This window comes from Columba livia, unplaced genomic scaffold (assembly GCF_036013475.1).
Source record: "Columba livia isolate bColLiv1 breed racing homer unplaced genomic scaffold, bColLiv1.pat.W.v2 Scaffold_1878, whole genome shotgun sequence".
Classification (NCBI taxonomy): domain Eukaryota; kingdom Metazoa; phylum Chordata; class Aves; order Columbiformes; family Columbidae; genus Columba; species Columba livia.
The window spans coordinates 20,815-39,458 of NW_027043110.1; the positions used below are offsets into that span (position 1 = coordinate 20,815).

Here is an 18,644-nt window from a genome sequence, read left to right on the forward strand (position 1 = left end):
CCCCAAGTGTCAATGGGGAACCCCCCCGACCCCCCAAGTGTCAATGGGAACCCCCAAAACATCACCGGGGACCCCCTGAACCCCCCCAAGCATAAATGGGGACCTCTCTGAGTCACCCAGTGTCATTGGGGATCCCCCACCCTGGGGGGACACAGCAGGTGACAGTTGTGTCACGTGACCTTTATTGGGGGGGGTGGGGGTCACAGTGTCACCACAGGGTCTTCACAAGGTCAAGGTCATAGGTGGGGGACAGGGATGCACAAGAGCCTGGTCCAGGTGGCGCAAGTGGCCGAGGGTCCCTGGGGGTGTCCCCAAGTTGTCACAACCCCCCAGAGGTCACAGGGGTCACAGAGGGTGGGGGAGGGGTCCCCAAGTTCAGGACGTCCCCTCAAGGTCAGGGTCACAGTGGGTGGGGGACACAGATGCACACCCCCCCCCCCCCCCCCAGTTCCAGGGTGTCCCCGGGGGGAGTCCCCCAGCTGTCCCCACGCAGGGGGGTCACGGGGTCCCATGGGGCGTCCCCTGGGGGTCAAGGTCGGGGCCGGGCTGTCCCTGCTCGCGGTCCCACAGGAGGCGGCGCAGGCGCAGGAGGGGCCGCAGGAGCCCCCCGCTCGCTCACCGGCTCCCCGGGGCGCAGCCGGAACCCCCGGCCGGGCAGCAGCAGCGGGGGGTGCTCGGAGAAGCTCTCGAAGATGTCACCTGCGGGGACATTGGGGACAACAGGGACACTGGAGTGATGGGGACATCGGGGTGACTGGGACAGCTAGGGTGACAGGGACAAGGGGGGTGCTTGGAAAAGCTCTCGAAGATGTCACCTGCGGGGACAGCGGGGACATTGGGGACAACAGGGACACTGGGGTGATGGGGACATTGGGGTGATGGGGACATTGGGTGACGGGGACATTGGGGACAAGGGGGGTCACGGGGGTGCTCGGAAAAGCTCTCGAAGATGTCACCTGCGGGGACAGCGGGGACATCGGGGACAACAGGGACATTGGGGTGATGGGGACATTGGGGTGACGGGGGACATTGGGGACAACAGGGACACTGGGGTGATGGGGACATTGGGGACAAGGGGGGTCATGGGGGTGCTCGGAAAAGCTCTTGAAGATGTCACCTGCGGGGGTGATGGGGACATTGGGGTGATGGGGACATTGGGGTGACTGGGACAGCTGGGGTGACAGGGACAAGGGTGCTGCAAAAAGCTCTTGAAGATGTCACCTGTGGGGACATTGGGGACAACAGGGACATTGGGGTGACGGGGACATTGGGGGTCACTGGGGACAGCTAGGGTGACAGGGACAAGGGTGCTCCAAAAAGCTCTTGAAGATGTCACCTGGGGGGACATTGGGGTGATGGGGACAAGGGGGATGACAGGGACAGCTGGGGTGACGGGGACAAGGGGGTGATGGGGTGCTCGGAAAAGCTCTCAAAGATGTCACCTGCAGGGACAATGGGGACAACAGGGACATTGGGGTGATGGGGACATTGGGGATGAGGAGGGTGACAGGGACAGCTGGGGTGACAGGGACAAGGGGGTGATGGGGGTGATGGGAAAAGCTCTCGAAGATGTCACCTGTGGGGACATTGGGGACAAGAGGGACATTGGGGACAAGGGGGGTGACTGGAAAAGCTCTCAAAGGTGTCACCTGTGGGGACACAAGGACAACAGGGACAAGGGGGGTGATGGGGACAGGTGGGGTGACAGGGACACAGGTGATGGAGACAATGGGCACACGTGGCAGGATGGGGACGGGGAGCTCACGCTCTTGAAGATGTGACCTGTGGGACATTTGGGACAAGGGGGACATTGAGGTGACAGGGACAAGAGGGGTGATGGGGACACGGGGCAGGAAGGGGACAGGGCTGCTCTAAGCTCTCCAAGATGTGACCTGCGGGACAACGGGGGGTGACAGGGACACAGTCATGGGGGGGTGACAAGGGACAGGAGCCACCTGAGGGACACAGGACATGGGAGGGGTGACGGGGGTGACAGGGGGACAGGGGGTGACAGGACACAGAGAGGGGATGGGTGGGTGTCCCGGGTGTCACCCACCGTTGGTGACGGGGACATGGGCGGGGTCCTGGGGGTGTCACCCACCATTGGTGGTGACAGGGGGTGACATGGGGGTGATGGGGATACAGGGAGGGGACAGGGTGACAAGGACACAAGGAGGTCCCGGGTGTCACCCACTGTTGGTGACAGGGGGACATGGGCGGGGTCCTGGGGGTGTCACCCGCCATTGGTGACAGGGGGTGACATGGGGTGATGGGGATACAGGGAGGGGACAGGGGGTGACAAGGACACAAGGAGGTCCCGGGTGTCACCCACTGTTGGTGGGGACAGGGGGACACAGGGAGGGGACAGGATGGTCCTGGGGGGTGACAAGGGACAGGGCAGGTCCCGGGGGTCCCGGTGTCACCCACCGTTGGTGGCCTCGTCGCGCTCCTCGGGGGGGGGGTCCCAGGCGGGCGGGGCCACTGTCCCCTGTCCCAGCTGGTAGTGACACAGGACGTGGTGCAGCTGAGCTGGGGACAGCGCCGGGTACTCGGAGCGGAGACGGGACCAGCTGGCCTGGGGACACATTGGGGACATCAGTGGGGACATGGGGACATTGGGGACACAGTAGGGACAGCGCCGGGTACTCAGAGCGGAGACGGGACCAGCTGGCCTGGGGGACATTGGGGACATGGGGACATCAGTGGGGACATTGGGGACAGCACCAGGTACTCGGAGCGGAGACGGGACCAGGTGGCCTGGGGACACATTGGGGACATGGGGACATCAGTGGGGACATGGGGGCACAGTGGGGACAAGGGGGGACAATGGGGACACAGTGGGGACAGCGCTGGGTACTCGGAGCGGAGACGGGACCAGCTGGCCTGGGGACATCAGTGGGGACATCAGTGGGGACATGGGGACACAGTGGGGACACTGGGGACATCAGTCCCCAAATCCCACTCCCACTGTTCCTGAAGCATCCCCACAATGTCCCCAAGTGTCCCCCGATGTCCCCAAGTGTCCCCACCTTGGCCAGGCAGGATTTGGGGTGCAGAGCAGCGTGGGGGAGACCAACACCTCGTCCCCTCAGTGTCCCCAAAGCCTCTGAATGTCCCCAAATCCCACTCCCACTATCCAACCATGTCCCCGTGATGTCCCCAAGTGTCCCCTGATGTCCCCAAGTGTCCCCACCTTGGCCAGGCAGGATTTGGGGTGCAGAGCAGTGTGGCCATGGCTGACACCTCATGCTCTCAGTGTCCCTGTGTCCCCAAAGTGTCTCTGAATGTCCCCAAATCCCACTCCCACTATCCGACCATGTCCCCGTGGTGTCCCCAAGTGTCCCCACCTTGGCCAGGCAGGACTTTGGGGTGCAGAGCAGCGTGGCCGTGGCCGACACCTTGCGGAAGAACTCGGCGGCGATGTCCCCGAGCCCCAGCGCCGTCAGCCACTCCAGCACCAGTCCAGGTTGGTGCGGATCCGGACCCCCCTCCACCACTGGAAGAAGGGACCCGCACCCCCTGGGGGGGGACAATCAATGAGGGGGGGGACACAGGGGGTGGCACCGACCCCCCCGCACCCCCCGGTGACCCCAAATCCCATCCTGTGTCCCCAAATCCTGTCCCTGTGTCCCCAGTGCCACCCACCCCCCCCAGCCACCATGGGAAGAGGGGACCTGTGAAATGGGGGGGACGCAAATAATGGGGGGACATAAATTAACGGGGGGGACACAGGAGGTGGCACCGACCCCCCCATACCCCCTGGTGACCCCAAATCCCGGCCCCGTGTCCCCAACCCCCCGTTTCCTGTGGCACAAAGGGGCCGTTTCCTGCTGGTCCTGGTGACGGACAATGGAGGAAATGGGGGGGAAACGGGGGGGAAATCGGGGGGAAATGGGACCCCCAGATCTGCCCCCTCCCCCCAGACCCACCTTTGTCCATGAGGATGTTGCACAAGGAGGTGACACCAGCTTGGGGGGCAGGTGACACCCCTGGGACCCCCAGACCCCCCCTGGACCCCATAGGGACCCCAGCCCCACCTTTCCCCATGAGGGTGTTGAACGGGGTGTTGCAGAACAGGAACCCAAAGGTCTGTGACACCAGGTCCAAGTGCAGGTGACACCCCCAGGACCCCCCTGGGGACCCCCCTGGGGATCCCCCAAACCCCTGTGACCCCCAGACCCCCCCCTGGACCCCATAGGGACCCCAGACCCACCTTTCCCCATGAGGGTGTTGAACAGGGACACATTGCAAACAGGAACCCCAAGGTCTGGGACACCAGGTCCAAGTGCAGGGTGACACCCCCAGGACCCCCCTGGGGACCCCCCTGTGACCCCCCTGACCCCTGTGACCCCCCCAGAGCCCCCAGGACCCCCCCAGACCCCATAGGGACCCCAGACCCACCTTTCCCCATGAGGGTGTTGAACTGGGTGTTGCAGAACAGGAACCCAAAGGTTTGTGACACCAGGGTCCAAATGCAGGTGACACCCCAGGACCCCCTGGGGACCCCCCTGTGACCCCCCAGACCCCTGTGACCCCCCCAGACCCCCCAGAACCCCCCTGGACTCCATAGGGACCACCAGCCCCACCTTTTGCCATGAGGGTGTTGAACAGGGTGTTGCAGAACAGGAACCCAAAGGTCTGTGACACCAGGTCTGGGTGCAGGTGACACCCCCAGGACCCCTCTGGGGACACCCCTGTGACCCCCCAGACCCCTGTGACCCCCCCAGGGACCCCATAGGGACCCCCTCCCACCTTTCTCCATGAGGGTGTTGAAGAGCGAGGCGTTGCAGAAGAAGAACAGGTAGCCGAAGGTCTGTGACGCCAGGTCCGGGTGCAGGTGACACTCGTGGGACAGTCGCAGCGTCACCCGGAACAGCCCCAGCGTGGGGCGCAGCCCCTCGGGGACCCCCCCCAGGTCCGGCCCCCCCCCCGGCGCTGGGCTCCCCCGCCCCCGAGAACGGGTTGGACTCCAGCAGCGCCGGCAGCGTCGCGTACAGGGGACTGCAACGGGAAAATGGGGAAAGATGGGGGGAAACGGGGGAAAATGGGGGGTTTTGGGGGTCAGGAGGGTCAGAGGGTGTTGCGGGGTGTTCCGGGGGTGTTTTTGGGGTGATTTGGGGGGTTTTGGTACCTTGGTGAGGTAATAGACGCACTGCTGGAAGGTGGACATGACGACCTCGTCCAGCGTGGCCATGGCCTCGTCACACGTGTCCAGGTCACTCGTCACCTCCGGGGACGGCCCTGGGGGGACACCCCAAAACACACCCGTCTATTGGGGGGGACACCCCAAAACTGACCCATTGGGGGGGGAAACACACCCCAAAACCCACCTGTTTATTGGGGGGGACACCCCAAAACCGCCTATTTGAAGGGACCCCAATATCAACGTCTTTTGGGGGACACCCCAAAACCAGACCCAAACCCATGGGTTTTGAGGGGGTCCCCCCAAGGCCACCCCCATTTTTGGGGTGGTTTTGGGGTGTTTGGGTCCCACCATCCAGCTCCAGCTCCCGTTCCATCCCCAGCCCCATTTTCGGGGGATTTTTGGGGTGATTTAGGGGTATTTTGGGGTCTCACCCTCCATGTCCATCTCTCTCCATCCCCAGGACTCTGCGCCAGGTTCAGCAGCTCGCTCACGTTTTGGGGCGTTTTAGGGTGTTTTGAGGGCGTTTTGGGGGCGTTTTTGGGGCGTTTTGGGGTGTTTTGTGTCTCCTCTCCCTCCCCAGGGTGTTTTCTGGGTGATTTTGGGGGTGTTTTGGGGTTCTCACCCTCCATCCTCCATCTCCTTCTCCATGTTCACCACGCTGCGCTGCGCCAGGTTCAGCAGCTCCGTCACGTTCGCCAGCCACAGGAACAGCGGCCGAAGGTCCCGGGCGACCGAGGGGGGGTCGGGGACGGCGGGGGGGGGGCGGCGTCCGGGGGGGCTGAGAGGGAATGGGGACACGGGGATGGGGGCACGATAATGGGGGGGACACGGGGATGGGGGGACACAATAATGGGGGAACATGGGGATGAGGGACATGGGGAGGGGGGGGAACATGGGAATGGGGGACACAATAATGGGGGGGGAGCATGATAATGGGGGAACATGGGAATGGGGAGGAACATTGGGATGGGGGACACAATAATGAGGGGGGACATGGGGATGGGGGACACATGGGGATGGGGGACACAATGGGGTGGACACGTGAATGGGGGGGACACAGGGACGGGGGGGACACAATAATGGGGGGGACACGGGAAGGGGGACACGGGGGAACGGGGTGGGGGGGACACGGGAATGGGGGGACACGGGGATGGGGGGGACACAATAACGGGGGGGATACGGGAATGGGGGGACACGGGATGGGGGGTGGAATTTGGAGGGAGTTTCAGGGGATATGGGGGGAGTTTGGGGAGATTTGGGGGGCTTGGGGGGTTCTGGGGGATCTGGGGGTTCGGGGCACTCACAGCTCTGGCTGCCGCTCCCCGATCTCCTTGATCTTCTCCCTGGGGGGGACGGGAGCGTCACCCCTGTCCCCAATGTCCCCAGTGTCCCCAGTGTCCCCAGTGTCCCCAGCTCATCCGACACTCTGACCAGCTGGGCCACCCAATGGGGGGAACCCCCAAAACACCCCGGTGTCCCCAAAATCCCCCCACAACCTGACCCCCCACATCCCCCCCGATGTCCCCATGTCCCCCCAAAGTGCCCAGTGTCCCCAACATCCCCACTGTCCCCAGTCACCCAGACGTTGTCCCTGATCACAGTGGCCACAGGAGCAGTTGGGGGGGGACACCCCCAAAACACCCCCGGTGTGTCCCCTGTCCCCCCATATCCCACATCCTCATGTTCCCCCCCGATGTCCCCAATGATGTCCCAAATGTCCCCAATGTCCCCTCTCACCCAGATGCTGTCCCTCATCACAGTGGCCATGCGGTACAGCAGGGGGGACCCCCAAAACACCCCCGTGTCCCCCCCATCCCTCCTGTCCCCCCATATCCCACATCCCCGTGTCCCCCTCGATGTCCCCAAGTGTCCCCAAGTGTCCCCAGCTCACCCAGACGTTGTCCCTGATGACAGTGGCCACAGGAGCAGCCGGGGGGGGACCCCCAAAATACCCCCCGTGTCCCCAAAATCCCCCCTATCCCCCCATATCCCACATCCCCGTGTCCCCCTCGATGTCCCCAAGTGTCCCCAAGTGTCCCCAGCTCACCCAGACGTTGTCCCTGATGATGGTGGCCACAGGAGCAGCCGGGGGGGGGACCCCAAAACACCCCGTGTCCCCCCCATCCCCCCATATCCCACATCCCCGTGTCCCCCTCGATGTCCCCAAGTGTCCCCAGCTCACCCAGACGTTGTCCCTGATGACAGTGGCCACAGGAGCAGCCGGGGGGGGACCCCCAAAATACCCCCCGTGTCCCCAAAATCCCCCCTATCCTCCCATATCCCACATCCCCGTGTCCCCCTCGATGTCCCCAAGTGTCCCCAAGTGTCCCCAGCTCACCCAGACGTTGTCCCTGATGACGGTGGCCACGCGCTGCAGCAGCCCCGGCAGCTCCTGGGGGGGAAACGCTCGCCCCGCGTGCTCAGACACAGCCCCAGCAGGAAGGCGGGGGCCAGCGCCCCCGTTTCCTCCTCGCCGGGGGGGGGGGGACACCCCAAATCCGTCGGCGGGGGCGTCCGCGGGGTCCCCGTGTCCCCCCGCTTGCAGCCGCACGATCTCCCGCAGCAAAACCTCCCGGTCCTGGGGCCGGAACCGCAATTCGGGCCGGGGGGTCTCCAGGGCCTCCCGAATGGCCGCTTCGCGTTTTTGGGGGGGGCAACCCGCACCCCACGCACCCCAAAACCCCCCCCAGGCCCAGCGAGGGGGTCGGAGGGGGGCAGCCAAGCGGGGGGAGCGGGGAAGGGACACCGGGGGTCTTGGTAAAGGAACAAAAAGTGCCACCCCCAGCCCCAAAATGTCCCCGGGGCGCAGGGGGCGCGGGGTGGAACAGGGGGACCCCGTTGTGGGTGACGGGTGCCCCCCGAAAAGGGCGCAGGGTGGCGGGGGGGGGGTCCCCGGGCTCCGCCGCGTCGCCCCCCCCCTGCACCAGGCAGTGCCGGGGGAGGATGTCGGGGGCGTCCAGGAAGGTGTCGATGACAAACGGGGGCCCCCCCGGTTTTTCGAGGGGTCCCCCCGGTTTTTCGGGGGCACCTCCGGGTTTTTCGGGGGGTCCTGAAGGTTTTTCGGGGGGTCCGGCGGGGTTTTCGGGGGGTTTTTGGGGGCGGCGGCCAAAGACGTGTTGGGGACGGGTCATGACGTAGATGACAAAGTCCTGGGGGGGCGAGAAAAAGGGGGGGCAGTAAAAATGGGGGGTGAGAAAAATGGGGGGGTTGGGGGTGAGGAAAAGGGGGGACATTTGGGGGGGCCAAGGAAAAAGTGGTTTGGGGGGGGCGGCAAAAGTGGGGGGATTTGGGGGTGAAGAAAAATGGGGGGACATTTCGGGGGCAGGAAAAGTGGGGAGGACTTTGGGGGGCACAAAAGGGGGAGACGTGGGGGGATGATTAAAAAGGGGGGGCTGGTGGGTCTATTTTGGGGTGATGAACAGGAAGGGGAATAAGGGGGTGATTAAAAGGGGGGGCAGAAAAAGGGGGGAGGGGGGATTTATAGGGTGATAAAGGGGGAGAAATAAGGGGGGGACTTTAGGGGTGACAAATGGGGGGGACTTGGGGGGGCACTTGGGGGGGAATAAGGGGGTGATTTTAGGGGTGACATAAATGGGGGGAAAGGGAAGGGACTGGGGGTGAGGAAAGGGGGGGGCAAAGGAAAGTTATTGGGGGGGGTCCAAGGGAAAAGGGGGGGGTTTGTGGGGGCGGGAGGAGGATTGGGGGGGCACATGGTGCATTTTTGGGGTCCCCCCACCTGCGGCCCGTAGCCCCGCAGCAGCAGGAAGAAGGGGAGCCGGCGGGGGGGCTGGATCAGACACTGCGCCAGCGGCTCCAGGGCCCCCCCCTCGTCCTGGGGCCCCCCCGGCTGGTCGGGGGGGGGCGGGGGGGGCGCTTTGGGGGTGCTCCGGGTCCGGGGGGGGGTCGCCGGGGGGGCCACGCTCAGCACGTTCCTGCGGTCACGGCGCCGTTTGATGCTCAGGTTGACGTCGCTGATGCTGCGGCCGCAGGGGGGCGGGGGGGTCGCCGGGGGCGCCCCCGTTTTTATGGGGGGCCGGGGGGGGCCCCCCCGAGGCGGCGCGGGGAACGGTTGCGCTGGAGGCGGCGGGGAGGGGGGGGTCACGACTGGAAAATGGGGGGACACCCCGATCAGGGGATGGGGGGGACAGCCCAAAATCTGCCTGGGGGGGGGGGGGGGGAGGCAAAAAACCAGAGGATTTGGGGGGGGGGGTCAAAAAACAGACTATTGGGGGGGCACCCCAAAACCAGCCTGTTTGGAGGGACCCAAAACCAACATGTTTTGGGGGACACCCCAAAATCAGCCCATGGGGAGAGACTCCAAACAAGCCCATGAAAAGGGGACGCCAAACCACCTTATTTTGGGGGGACACCCCAAAACCCCCCCAAATTTGGAGAGATCACCCCAAAACCCACCTATTGGGGGACCCCAAAACCATCCATGGGAAGAGCCCCCAAACCAGCCCATGGGAAGGGGACCCAAAACTGCCCAATTTCGGGGGGTAACACCCCAAAACCCCCCAATTTTGGGGAGATCACCCCAAAACTCACCTATTGGGGGACCCCAAAACCAGCTGCTTTTGGTTTTAGGGACCCCAAAACCAGCCCATGGGAAGAGCCCCCAAACCAGCCCATGGGAAGGGGACCCAAACCTGCCCAATTTTGGGGGATAACACCCCAAAAACCCGCCTTTTGGGGGGATCACCCCAAAACCCACTTATTGGGGAGCCCCAAAACCAGCTGCTTTTGGGGCTCCCCAAAACCCACCTATTGGGGGACCCTAAAACCAGCTGCTTTTGGGGAGGGACCCCAAAACCAGCCCATAGGAAGAGCCGCCAAACCAGCCCATGGAAAGGACAACCCAAAACCGCCCGATTTCAGGGTATAACACCCCAAAACCCCCCGATTTTTGGGGGACCCCCCGGATCTGGGGCGCGGGGCTCACCCTCCTCGCCGTCCGCCGCTCGCTCCACCTCGTGCCGCCGCCGGATCTCGAAGCGCCGCGAGCACCCCGCTTTGGGTTTCCAGACGTCCTGCAGCACCAGCGGCCGCTCCGCGTCCCCCAAAACCCGCAGGTGCTCGGGGACCCACCCCCCCCCGGGCCCCCCCGCCCTCCCCACCACGTCACACAGCACGAAGGTGTCCCCGACGTCCCGTTGTCCCCGTCGGGGGTCACCCCGTATCGCTCCAGCGCCTCCAGCACCAGCTCCCGAGCGCTGGATCGCGGCGTCGCCAACACGCTCTTGTAATTCGCCCCCCGGGAAAGGTCCCCCCCGAAAATCTTGAGGATGCCGGGGGGCTGGGGGGGGGCGGAGGGGACGTTTTGGGGTGTCCCCCCCCCTCCCGTCACCGTCCCGGCGCCGAGGGGCTCGATGAGCTCCGCCAGTTTCTTCTCGCTGGCCCAGCCGCGGTGGAACAGGTTGGAGAGGCGCTTGTGCCGGGGGGGTTTGGGTTTCTGGGGGGGCCGCGGGTCGGGGGGTTCGCTGCCGCGGCTCGCGGTGTCCGAGGAGGTGGATCTGTGGGTGGGGGGGGTCACGGGGGGGGTACGGAGCAGGATTTTGGGGGCGAAGGGGGAGGAAAGGGTCTGACCGGACGGAGGCGGCGCTGGGCCAGCGGCTGCTCATCTTGGCCAAGCGCTTCTTGGGGGAGTTGATCCAGAGCCCCACCGGAAATGGAGCTTCCCGAAGCGGGGGCTGCCCCCCCCGCGCTCCTCCATGCTGTCACCTGGGGGGGGACACGGGGGGACATTGGGGACAACAGCCACAGCACCCCCCAACCCCCCTGAGCCCCCCACCCAGGGCTCACCCCCACCCCAGGACCCCCCAAATGGGGTTTCCCACAGCAGGGGCTGCCCCCCCCACGCTCCTCCATGGCCTCACCTGGGGGGGGACATTGGGGACATGGGGGGGGACATTGGGGACACATTGGGGACATTGGGGACAACAGCCACAGCACCCCCCAACCCCCCTGAACCCCCCACCCAGGGTTCACCCGCACCCCAGGACCCCCCAAATGGGGTTTCCCACAGCAGGGGCTGCCCCCCCCGCGCTCCTCCATGCTGTCACCTGGGGGGGGGGACATTGGGGACATCGGGGACAACACCCACAGCACCCCCCGAACCCCCACCCAGGGCTCACCCTCAAACTGGGACCCCTCTGAGCCCCCCAAATGGGGGTTCCCGAAGCAGGGGCTGCCCCCCCCGTGCTCATCCATGGCCTCACCTGGGGGGGGACATGGGGGGGACATTGGGGACACATTGGGGACATCTGGGACAACACCCACAGCACCCCCTGAACCCCCCAAACACCGCCACTCGTGGGAGGGGGGACACTGGGGACACCACCAGCCCTTGGGGACTACCCAGGACACCCCCAAACCTAATTAACCCCGGGTGGGGGGACATTGGGGACAACCCCCTCACCCCCTCAAACCCCATTAACCCTTGTGGGGGGACAATGGGGACCCCAATGACCCCACCCCCCAAACCCCCCAGGACCCCCTGAGGGGACACGTGTGGCCCCCCCCACCCCTCCGCCCCCCACTTTCCCCCCCTCACCCCCAAATCGCCGCCGTCCCCGACTCCCGATGCCGCTCGGTGCCACTCGCGTGTCCCCCCCCAGCGGTGACGGTGACAAAGGCGGGGGGGGGGCAGGAAAGGGCGAGTCCGGCCAGGAAACCGGGAGGGGGGGCTGGAAATGGGGGGGGGGGGGTGGGGAGGGAAGTGGGGGGTGGGCCAGGATGGGACGAGGGGACAAAGGGGTGGGGGGAGCAAACCAAAGCAGGGGGTCCCAACCCCACTGGGGGGTCCCCAACTCAAAGGGGGGGGGGTCCCCAACCCCATTGAGGGGTCCGAATCCCACTGGGGGGTCCCCAAATCAAAGTGGGGGTCCCCAACCCCATTGAGGGGTCCCCAACGCAAAGCAGGGGGTCCCAACCCAAATGGGGGGTCCCTAATGCAAAGCAGAGGGTCCCGACCCCATTGAGGGGTCCCCAAACGAAACGGGGGTCCCAATCCCACTGGGGGTTTCCCCAACCAAAGGGGGAGTCCCCAACCTCATTGAGGGGTCCCCAATCCAAAGGGGGGTCCCAATCTCACTGGGGGGTCCCTAACCCGAAGGGGGTGCACTAACCCCACTGGGGGGTCCCCAATCTGAAGTGGGGGTTCCCAACCCCAATGGGGTGTCCCCACCCTTTGCTGGGGGTGACAATGGCACCAGTGCCACCCCCAGGGGCCCCTGCGTGTCCCCCCCAAATCTCTTCCCCCAGACTCACCCCCCTTTGTGGCAGGTGCTGCTGGGGATGCTGGTGTCACCTGGGGTGTCCCAGCGATGTCACAGCAACAGGGGGGACACGGGTGTCACCTGGGGGGCTCACGGGTGTCACCGGGTGGGGGACATGAGTGTCACCTGGCGGGTCACAGGTGTCACCTGGGGTGTCCCAGCGATGTCGCAGCAATGGGGGGGACAGGGGTGTCACTTGGGGGGCAATCCCAGTGATGTCACAGCAACAGGGGGGACACGGGTGTCACCTGGGGGGGGTCCCAGTGATGTCACAGCAACAGGGAGGACAGAGGTGTCACCTGGGGGTCCCAGCCCCTCCTGTCCCAGCCCTGAGGGGAAGGAGCCGACTCGCTGGGTCCCCAAAAGTGGCCCTGGGGGGACAACCCGCGTTGGCCTCGCTGCTGAGGAGGGAAGCGGGGGGACGATGTGGCCACACAGGGACCCCTAAACCCGCCCCCACCGCCGGGTCCCTCAGGGTCCCTCACAGGGCCAGGCCTTGGCCCCAGCCGCCCCTAGAACGGCCCAAATCCCCTTCTCCGCACCCCTAAGGCAACCCCAGCGCCTTCTCCGCACCCCCAGGGCGGCCCCCGGTGCCTTTTCCGCTCCCTCAGCCCGGGCCCGGCCCCTATCGGCCGCCGTTTGTCCCCCGGGCCGCGACCTCCCGGCGCCGCCGCCGCCATCGCGCCTTCTCCTCCCTCACGGCCGGGCCCGCCCACCGAGCCCCGTCCGCGCCTCCCATTGGCTGAGCCCTTCGCGCCTCGACGGGGGGGAACCAATGAGACCACGCAGGGCGCCTGCAAGCGGCTGCCCGGCGTAGTGATTGACGGGGAGGGAGAGGGGGGAGGGAGGGAGAGAGAGAGGGAGTGCGAGCGAGCCGTTTCGGCGGGAAGAGCGGCAGCCAATCAGAAGGCGGGGAGATGTGGCCACGCCCCCGATGTGGCGCCGCTCCGCAGAGACCCGCCCTGGTCACGCCCCTTTTCCCTCAGGCCACGCCTCTCTCCCCAAGCCCCGCCTCTCTGCTCAAGCCCCGCCCTGGCCCCGCCCCTCTCCTCGGAACCGCCTCAAAGCCCCGGGAGTCCCAAAACCGGCACCGAACCCTCTTCAGAGACCCCAAAACCTCCTCAGAGGCCCAAAAACCCCCTCGGAGACCCCAAACCCCCCTCAGAGACCCCAGACTGCCCCAACTGCCCCCCGTCGGGGCTCCCAAACCCCCCCCGGAGACCCCAAAGCCCCCTCAGAGCCACCAAACTGCCTCAAATTCCCCCTCGGAGACCCCAAAACCGGCCCCAAATCCCCCTCGGAGACCCCAAATCCCCCTCGTAGACCCCAGGCCCCCCTCGGAGACCCCAGACCCCCCTCGGAGCGCCCAAATTGCCCCAAATCTCCCCCGGAGTCCGTGTGTGTCCCCCCCCGCCTCCGGCTCGCCGTAGCGCCGCCGCTCGGCCGCCAGGGGGCGCCGCCGAGACGACGCGGGCGGGTGGGCGGTGCCAGGAAAGCGTGGGCGGGGCCGGGATGGGATGGGCGGTGCAGGGGGCGGGGCCAAGGCTCGCGCGGGCACCTATGGGCAGGTACGGGCGCGCGAGCCCGTCCCCACGTATGTTCGTGCATCTATAGGAACACACGCGCGCATACGTGCTCCTGTACACACACGGACGGACACACGGACCCCCCCCAGCTTCCCCCTATAGCGCCCATACGTGTCCGTCTGTCCGTCCGTCCGGGCTCATCCCCCATTCCCCACCCCCCCCACCCCGCCCCGACCGGGGGCGTTTGCGTCACAACCGGGGTGGGGGGGAGGGACGGACAGACAGACATGGGGGGGACAGACGGACACGGCGGGGGGGGACGTGGGGACGCTGCGGTGTGTGTGCCCGGGGTCACCTGGGGACACGCTGGGGACAGTGACGGTGACACGGTGACACAGTGACCCAGTGACCCCCCCGCTGGCGCCGCAGGGGACACGGGGACACCCCCGGTGACCCGGGCGGGGGGGGGGGAGGGGGTTGAGGTTTAGAGGGGGGGAGGTGACACCATTACTATGTGTCCCCCCCCCTCGGTGACCACGTCACCGCGTGACGCACGTTCCCGCCGCCCCCCCCCGGAGCGGACGCAAATCACCCCCCCCCCCCCAAAACCACCAACCCCCCCCAAAACCGCCACCCCCCCCAAACCACCGGTGATGCTGCTTGGGGGGGGGGGGGGGGTGTCAAGTTCAACCCCCTCCCCCTATTGAAAGAAACCACCCGGTGTCACGTGGTGCGGGGGGGGGGGAGGGGTGACCCCCTCCCCCACCGCTGGGGGGGGTCAATTCCTCCCCCCCCCCCCCCCCAAAAATATATAGAATAAAATAAAACCACTGTCTGGAAAAACACCCACCGGGCACCGACCGGCCGGCCAAGTTCAAGGCCAAGGGCGCAGCCCCACGTGCCGGGACAGGCAGGGGGGGAGGGGGGGTGGGGTGGGGGGGGCAGGGCCGGACCCGCCCCCCTCCCCCCCCCCCCCCCAAAACACCGTCACCTGGCAGCGAAATATTTACGGCGGCGCGTGTTTGGCTTGGCCGTGAACTTGAACTTGGCCGCCGCCGGGACCCCCCCGCGAGTCCCCGCCGGCGGCTGCGGGTGGCGGCTGTGGGGCGGCTGTGGGGCGGGGATGCGGGTGCTATAGGGCAGGGGCTATGGGGCGAGGGCTGGTTATGGGGCAGGGGCCGCGGCTGTGGGGCTGTGCCCAGGTCTATGGGGCTGTACCCGTGTCTGTGGGGCTGTGCCCAGGTCTATGGGGCTGTACCCGGCTCTATGGGGCTGTGCCCGGGTCTGTGGGGCTGTACCCTGGTCTATGGGTCTGTACCCGTGTCTGTGGGGCTGTACCCAGGTCTATGGGGCTGTACCCTGGTCTGTGGGGCTGTACCCTGGTCTGTGGGGCTGTACCCGTGTCTATAGGGCTGTGCCCAGGTCTATGGGGCTGTACCCTGGTCTGTGGGGCTGTACCCTGGTCTATGGGGCTGTACCCTGGTCTGTGGGGCTGTACCCTGGTCTGTGGGGCTGTACCCAGGTCTATGGGGCTGTACCCGTGTCTGTGGGGCTGTACCCTGGTCTATGGGGCTGTACCCTGGTCTGTGGGCTGTACCCAGGTCTATGGGGCCGTACCCAGGTCTATTAGGCTGTACCCGTGTCTATGAGGCTGTACCCGGCTCTATAGGGCTGTACCCGGCTCTATGGGGCCGTACCCAGGTCTATGGGGCTGTACCCGTGTCTATGCGGCTGTACCCGGCTCTATGGGGCTGTGCCCAGATCTATGGGGCTGTACCAGACTCTATGGTGCTGTACCCGGTTCTATGGGGCTGTACCCGGTTCTGTGGGGCTGTATCGGTCTCCATGGGGCAGGGTCTGTGTCTATGGGTCTATACGAGTCTCTATGGGGCTGTTCTGGTCTCTATGGGTCTGTCTGGGTCTCTATGGGTCTGTCTGGGTCTCTATGGGGCTGTATCGGTCTCTATGGGGCAGGGTCTGTGTCTATGGGTCTGTACGAGTCTCTATGGGGCTGTTCTGGTCTCTATGGGTCTGTACGAGTCTCTATGGGGCTGTTCTGGTCTCTATGGGGCTGTTCGGGTCTCTATGGGTCCGGGGGGGTCCGGGGGGCCGCTCGCGCCCCTGTGGCCGCGCGGGGTTTCCGCTGCTGCCGTTGCTGACGTCACCGCGCCCCCGCCCCGCCCCCCCCGCGCCCGCGTTGCCCAACGCGAGGGGATTGGGGGGGGGGGGGCGGAGCCCACGCGCGGGTGGCCCCGGGTTGGGGGGGGATGATGATGCGTGTCCGTCCCCCCCCCCGTGGGTGCTGCCCGTGGGTTCGTCCTGCGGGACATCCCGCTCATCAGGGGTGTCCCCGCTCCGCGGTGGCCCCACGCGGGACGTGTCCCCACGCCCGGCTCGGCCCGCCCCCCCCGCAGCCCCACGGGGGTCCCGGCGCTGACGCGCGTGGGGCTGAGATATCCCGGGGGAGGCGGGGAAAGGGGGTGACACCGGGCGGGGGGGGGTCGGTGGGTCCCCACGGCCACGCGGGAGTCGCGGGTGGAAGCGGCTTCTGCACCTGCGGGGCCCGATCCCGGTGACAAGTGGGTTTCGGTACCGGGTCTGGACCGGGACCGGGCCCGATCCCGATCAATAACCGATCCCCCGTGAGGGGCCCGATCCCGGGACCGCGGGGCCCGATCCCCAGGAAGGGCCCGATCCGGTACCGGGACTGTCCCAGGTGCAGGGACCGAACCCCCATCTGGGGCCCGATCCCGGTACCGTATGGACCCCGGTGCAGGACCCCCCATTAAGGGCCCGATCCCGGTACCGGGAATGTCCCCCGTGGGGGACCGATCCCGATGAAGGGCCCGATCCCGGTACCGTGTGGACCCCGTTTCAGGGACCGAACCCCCATTTAGGGCCCCGATCCCGGTACCGGGACTGTCCCAGGTGCAGGACCGACCTCCCCCCCGTGAAGGGCCCGATCCCGATGAAGGACCCGATCCCGGTACCGTGTGGACCCCGTTTCAGGGTCCCCCCATAAAGGGCCCGATCCCAGTACCGTACGGACCCCGTGCGGGGACCGATCCTCCGTGAGGGGCCCGATCCCGGTACCGCGGGGCCCGATCCCCATGAAGGGCCCGATCCTGGTACCGTGAGGACCCAGGTGCAGGGACCCCCCATTTAGGGCCCGATCCCGGTACCGGGACTGTCCCAGGTGCAGGGACCGACCCCCCATGCAGGGCCCGACCCGGGCGAAGGGCCCGATCCCGCGCGGACCCGCCCCCCCGGGGCCGGTCGGGGGCCGGTCGGGGGCCGGTCCTGCGTGGGGGGCGGAGCGGGGGCCGGCCCGCCGCCGCTTCTCTCCACGACCCCGGCGGACCGAGCCCGGTGCGTGGGTTTGGGGGCCGAGGGGGGGTGGGTTGGGGGGGGGGGGTTCGCGTGTCCCGCCGCCCCCCGGGGCCGTGTCCGCCGTGGGGGGTTTCTCGGCCGCGCTCCCCCCGGTCTCTGGATGGAAAAGCCGTGACTCACGCGTGTGTCATCGGCGGCGGCGGCGGCGAACGGGGTATAAAGGGGGGGGGCGGGCGGGAGGACCCGGCGTCACGCGGGGACACGGCCACGGAGCCACGGCCACGCTCCCGGAGGCACCGGCGGCTCCCACGCGAGTCCCGGCAGCGGCGGGACGCGGCGGCTCCTCCCGCCCGCGGGTGTCGTTGTAACGGGGGTGGGGGGGGAGAGTGAGTGGAGCCGCGAGTGGGTCTGTGAGCGTGGGAGAGTGGCCGTGGGTGCGTGGCCGTGAGCGTGGGAACGTGGCCGGTGAGTGGGTGAGTGGCCGGGAGTGTGTCCCGGTCAGTGGGACAGGGAGACTGGCCTTGGGAGCGTGTCCGTGGCCGTGGGAGCGTGTCCTAGTGAGTGGGAGCGTGTCCGTGAATTTGGGAGCGTGTCCGTGACTGTGGGAGCCGACCCGTGAGAGTGGGAGCGTGTACTGGTGAGTGGGAGCGTGTTCGTGTCCGTGGGTGCGTGTCCGTGAGTCTGGGAGCGTGTCCGTGTCCGTGGGAGCGTGTCCGTGATTTAGGGTGCGTGTCCGTGACCGTGGGTGCGTGTCCGTGCGTTTGGAGCGTGTCCGTGTCCGTGGGTGCGTGTCCCAGTGAACGGGAGCGTGTCCGTGAGTTTGGGAGCGTGCCCGTGTCCGTGGAGCGTGTCCGTGGGTGACACCCCCCCAACCGCCCCCCCGTCCCCCACAAGCCCCCCCACACCCCCCACGCTCCCGTCCCCGCCGCGGGTGGGTCCCGCGCGTGCCAACGACCCTCCCGTCCCCCGCCATGACAAGTAAGTGCCGCGGGAGCGGGGACACGCGTGGGGGGAGGCGGGACCGTTTCGCGGGGGTCACCGGGCGCCTCCGTGATTCCCCTCCCCCCCATCCCCCCATCCCCCGCCTCGTGGGGGTGTGTGAGTGTCCGTGGGGGGTGGATCCCGCTCCCCGCCCCCCCCACCCACGTCGCGGCGGGACCGGGCGCGTCCACCCCGTGGGGCAGCGGCCGCCGCGCCTCAAACCGCACGAACGGCCCCGGCCGCACCTGCCCGCCCGCGGCGGCCGCGCCCGCGTGGGGGCCCGGACACGCGTGGGGACCCGCAGCCCGCCCGGGGCCGCGCGGGGCTTGCGTGGGGGGGGAGGGAGGGGGTTTTTTGGAGGACCCCCCCCACTCAGCACGTCCC

The 18,644-nt window shown here is 67.1% G+C and overlaps 1 protein-coding gene across 1 annotated transcript; it reads right to left on the reverse strand.

Annotated features, from left to right (window-relative positions):
• Positions 1-159: 159 nt before the first annotated feature.
• RASIP1 (Ras interacting protein 1) lies at positions 160-16,686 on the reverse strand. The gene is given in 20 exon segments (XM_065048038.1): positions 160-609; positions 611-699; positions 2,428-2,575; positions 3,348-3,460; positions 3,463-3,519; positions 4,753-4,945; positions 4,947-4,999; positions 5,131-5,240; positions 5,775-5,924; positions 7,432-7,799; positions 7,801-7,860; positions 7,862-7,963; positions 7,966-8,295; positions 8,883-9,250; positions 10,089-10,289; positions 10,292-10,659; positions 10,733-10,814; positions 10,817-10,867; positions 11,281-11,364; positions 16,560-16,686. Coding segments are annotated over 20 exon segments (3,165 nt in total). The 3' UTR covers positions 160-498.
• Between the last annotated feature and the right edge of the window lie 1,958 nt (positions 16,687-18,644).